This window comes from Galeopterus variegatus, unplaced genomic scaffold (genome assembly GCF_000696425.1).
Source record: "Galeopterus variegatus unplaced genomic scaffold, G_variegatus-3.0.2 Scaffold653, whole genome shotgun sequence".
NCBI lineage: Eukaryota > Metazoa > Chordata > Mammalia > Dermoptera > Cynocephalidae > Galeopterus > Galeopterus variegatus.
In genome coordinates this window covers 246,432-250,666 of record NW_007726764.1, presented here as the reverse complement: position 1 = coordinate 250,666, position 4,235 = coordinate 246,432, and the positions used below count along the sequence as shown (strand labels likewise).

At 31.5% G+C, this 4,235-nt stretch overlaps 1 protein-coding gene across 6 annotated transcripts in view; it reads left to right on the top strand.

Moving 5' to 3' along the window:
- Positions 1-3,952, top strand: part of MON2 (MON2 homolog (S. cerevisiae)) — a 100,534-nt gene extending 96,582 nt beyond the window's left edge. For 5 of the 6 annotated variants that reach the window (XM_008570996.1, XM_008570998.1, XM_008570997.1 and 2 more), the window contains one exon: positions 2,056-3,952. In XM_008570996.1, coding sequence (XP_008569218.1) covers positions 2,056-2,219 — 164 coding nt within the window. In that variant the 3' untranslated portion in view covers positions 2,220-3,952. The remainder of the gene's footprint in view (positions 1-2,055) is intronic. The other variant, XR_550363.1, reaches the window with a different exon arrangement.
- Positions 3,953-4,235: the final 283 nt, after the last annotated feature.

Sequence of the window (4,235 nt, the reverse complement as noted above, 5' to 3'; positions counted from 1 at the left end):
CCATCCCCCCATCCCCCCATCCCCCATCTGACAGACTGTCGTAGTTACAGCTTTTTCATTTTTTTGATAGTTAGGTTCAAAGTACCCACAAAGATGGGTTCCTTAAAAATATTTTAATTTAAGAAATTTGAGTAGCTTCCCCTGAGTTTTATTTAAGATGTCATCTTAATGCATTTCTGCGTTTTCCTGTAATATACCAATAATTTGTTTGGTCAGTTGACTCCATCTCCATTCATTTGGTCAGGGACACTCTAGACAGGTTTCAACCTATGTAATTGATTATTAAACAATTAGTGGAAAGTTTCACAGAAGACAAGTGGAGCAGACTGCTTAGACCAATGGTTTTTAGACTTTTTTGGTATGTTTGTTTTCTGTTAAACAGCAAAATTCTTTTTGCAAATGAAATCTGATGTGGATTCCTAACACTTCTAGCCTGACATTCCCCACCCTTGCCAATACCCATCAGCCCCACTCCCCTTTTCCTCTTCCCACCCCCACCCTGAGGAAGCTTCTGTTTGTGAAAAGAGATTAAATGAACAGTTGAACATTTCCAAATATATTAGGGAACAAACATTAATGATGACTGTTGTCAGTAAATATTGGATGGGAAAAAAATTTTATAATCACATTAATTTTGGAAACACTATGTTAGATAAAGTTAAATCTGTTCTTTAACTTCAAGCTTCTGGTAAATTCATATCAATTATTTGGCCCCAAAAGGAGAGATATATGCAACATCTGCCTAACTTACTTGACCATGAACTTTTTTTTTAAGAAGTAAATTGAGGAACTTTAGTTTGAGAAACTCATTTCTTTGTTTTACAGCCAAAGAAGTTGAGATAAAGAGAAATTAAATGACTTGACCAAAAAAAAAAGTAATAATGACTTGACCAGGGACACCCAGCACTGCCTTATTTCAGAAAGAATTCTAGGCAATTGTGACACCCTGCAAATTGGAGTGAAAAATAGAATCAAAGTTCCTTAAACATAGTATAATATTCTTTCTTTTATAATATAATGCCTCCCAGATTTGAGACTTGTTCCATAAAGTGTCATCTTTTTCTTCAGTCATTCATGGCCTTATTACTATTTGGATGCAGTGTTCTTCTTACTTCAAAATTTGTCTTCTATTTACAAATTAAAATCTAACAAACTACTGTAGCTCCATTGTAGGATCCAGGCAACCAGATCAAATATATGAGGGTACTTCAAAAAGTTTATGAAAAGATTTGTATTATCTTTTAATTCTTTTTTTTTTTTCCACAAACTTTTTGAAGTACCCTCGTACTGTCTAATAAAAACCTATCAATGGCTTTATTGCATATTGGATGCTCAACACTATGCACAATACAGGAAAATAAAAATGTAATATGTGATCCCAGAGAATAAGGAGATTACTAATTGGGATATAACATTTTTGCCCATTCAACAAATAGCATTCAACTGTACTAAAATTCAGCTGAACAACTGTTCATAATAGTAGTGGTGAGGAAAGCAGACACAGTCCTTCCCCACTAGAGTCTACATCTAGTGATATGCATTAAAGATTAGCAAACAGTACAAGAGAAGAATGGATCCATGTGTAGTAGTTTGAAATTAAAATCAGTATCAAGGACATTACTGGAAAAAATCACTGAAGATGTTTATAGTTTTAGCAGACAACTGAATAAAAAATTGAATTTTTTCTAATTGTTCTTGAAACATATGCTATTTCTCTGGCTATAATACTGAAAATGACAAAGGTTTGGATTATTCTAAGTTACCTTGTTAGCTCCCAAAGCCTTCACAAATTGAAGTATCATTTAAAATGTACTTTCTCAAATTTGTTGGTATCGATGACTGCACACTCACCATATATTTTTTCGCATACCTTACTAGATATAGCAAGTAATCTTCCAAGGCTTACAAAAAAAGATAAGAGATAAGCTAGTAGAATCTCCACATTTCAGAGTTTTTTCTTTGCATTGTATTTAAAAGGTTGTGTTTATGTTAATTGCATAATCTCTGCTATTTAGATCCACTCTTTTTTGAGGTTTTATGCTTTTTGCATTACAGTTGATGGAAATACTTGGGCACAAGTAATTGCCTTATACCCAACTTTAGTAGAATGCATCACTTGCTCGTCTTCAGAGGTCTGCTCAGCACTTAAAGAGGCACTAGTTCCTTTTAAGGATTTCATGCAACCACCAGCATCCAAAGTTCAAAATGGAGAATCTTGACCACCTACAATATATTTGAAAGAAGAAAGACATCCTAAAGAATGTTTGCTCCTGAGTCTTCTGTGAGAAGGACATTTCTTACTACAAGTAATTCTTGGCAGCTGTTGTTTGCCTCCTTTAAATTGTACTTACCTTGGTTCGGTAATTCATATTACAAGCTTACATGTCAATAAAGGCTCCTGAATGAATAGCAGTGCAAGGCTTTAAAAAGTTAAACTGAGGGGAGGGTTACTTAATACTACAGCATACCTGCTACTATATCTTCAATTGGTGAGTTAAAAGTGAGCTTATGTACAGTTTGTGGTGTATGTGTTAATGATGTCCTTTTTAAAAAGAAAGAAAAGATATTTCAATTCAGTCAGATTTATTAGGCTGGTGTTTTTGCACCCTTTTTCAAGTACAAAATTGTACTAAAATTTTATGCAAGATGGTACTGTAACATTCCACATTATCTATAACCAGCCTTTGTAAACAAAGGGAACTGATATACTTGTGTGTATAATAAATGGTACATTTATGTATAAAATAGTTGCTTATTATTTAAATTTTTAAAATATTGATAAGGTTAAATTCTTGAAGCTGTATTATTAACTCAAAATTGTTTGCTTACATCTTTACTTAAAATTTGCCTTCTTACGTAACAGATAAGCTCACCATATAATCATGCAGTTAGCTTCATGCTTATTTTAAACGTACTATTAGTGACCATTAAACATCTGTCCAGAAAGGTCACGTAAACACAGCAGCAAATAGTTTATGATTTGCTGATTTTGCAACTTTGAAATATAGGTTATTAACTTAATACATTGGGATATATTGTAGCACTATAACTCCATCATACCTCATTTTATTTAAATATTCTCCAAGCTTTCACCTAAGCCTGTGTGTTTTTATATTTGCTGTCTGGATTTTAAAGATTTTTCATATTTTATATTTCTACTGATTTTTTTTTTCCCTTGGCTAATGACATTTGTCACTGTCTTTTAATTATGACCCAGGCAAGATGACTTCAGATTTTCTAAAATTTTGCCTGTAGGTTTTGTTCATTTCAGTGCATTTTGTAATGTCTTCTCAAGAAGAAAAATAACTATGTTAACCCACAAGTATAAAATGTGTGTGTATTATAAAACAATAAGAAGTGTATTTTTGGAGATAGTCAAGCATTTAGCAGTGCAGTGAACTTGCTGTCATGGAGTAGAATGCTATTTTTGTTTCACTTTCCTATCACAGTGAAGAAGAAAAGTGCTCTTGAGTACATTGACTTGTTTCTTAAAAAACTGACTTTGACCTTGCTCACTGTATTTTTTATTTAATGGATTATGGTATTGTAATATTTTTCTTCTGAGTTAAATTTTCATAATCATTTATGTGAAGACACAAAGATGTTTAAAATAATGATTATTCATAAGAAATTATTTTAGTGTACTGGAAGGCTTTTGATTTTAATAGAATTTATAAATTTCAGCCTCTCCAGAATAATCATAAAACTGCAAGAAGATACTAGAATTGACTAATGAATGAGATATAATTTTGCGTTATTGTAGTTGTGTAATTATTTAATTTGCACTTTCACCTGTAAACATTTGGTATGGCCTTTTTTTTTTTTTTAGGGGATATTTTTATTTTCATGAATTAATGAATTTCTATTTTATTATCTCACCTAAAATTAAGGTAAAATATGGCATTTCATAGATTCTGCTTTCAGCATTTTCCTTAAAGAAAGTTAAAAAATATCATTCAAGCTGTGTATTTAGTTTATTTTCTATATTTGGGTATGTTAAATTGGGAATTAGAAAAATCTGCATATCACTGATAAAGTATTGAAACAAAATAATGGGTAGTAAACCATTTAAGTAACATGTTAAAAATATTGCCATGAATTTATATGAAGTAAAAATATGTCTATTCTTGAGAAATAACAGATCAGTTGCTATCAGAATAATTATTCTTTAGTAAAAGTTAAATATGATTCAAGGGTCTGCCACATACGTTTATGTAAACTGAATAGTTTGAGCT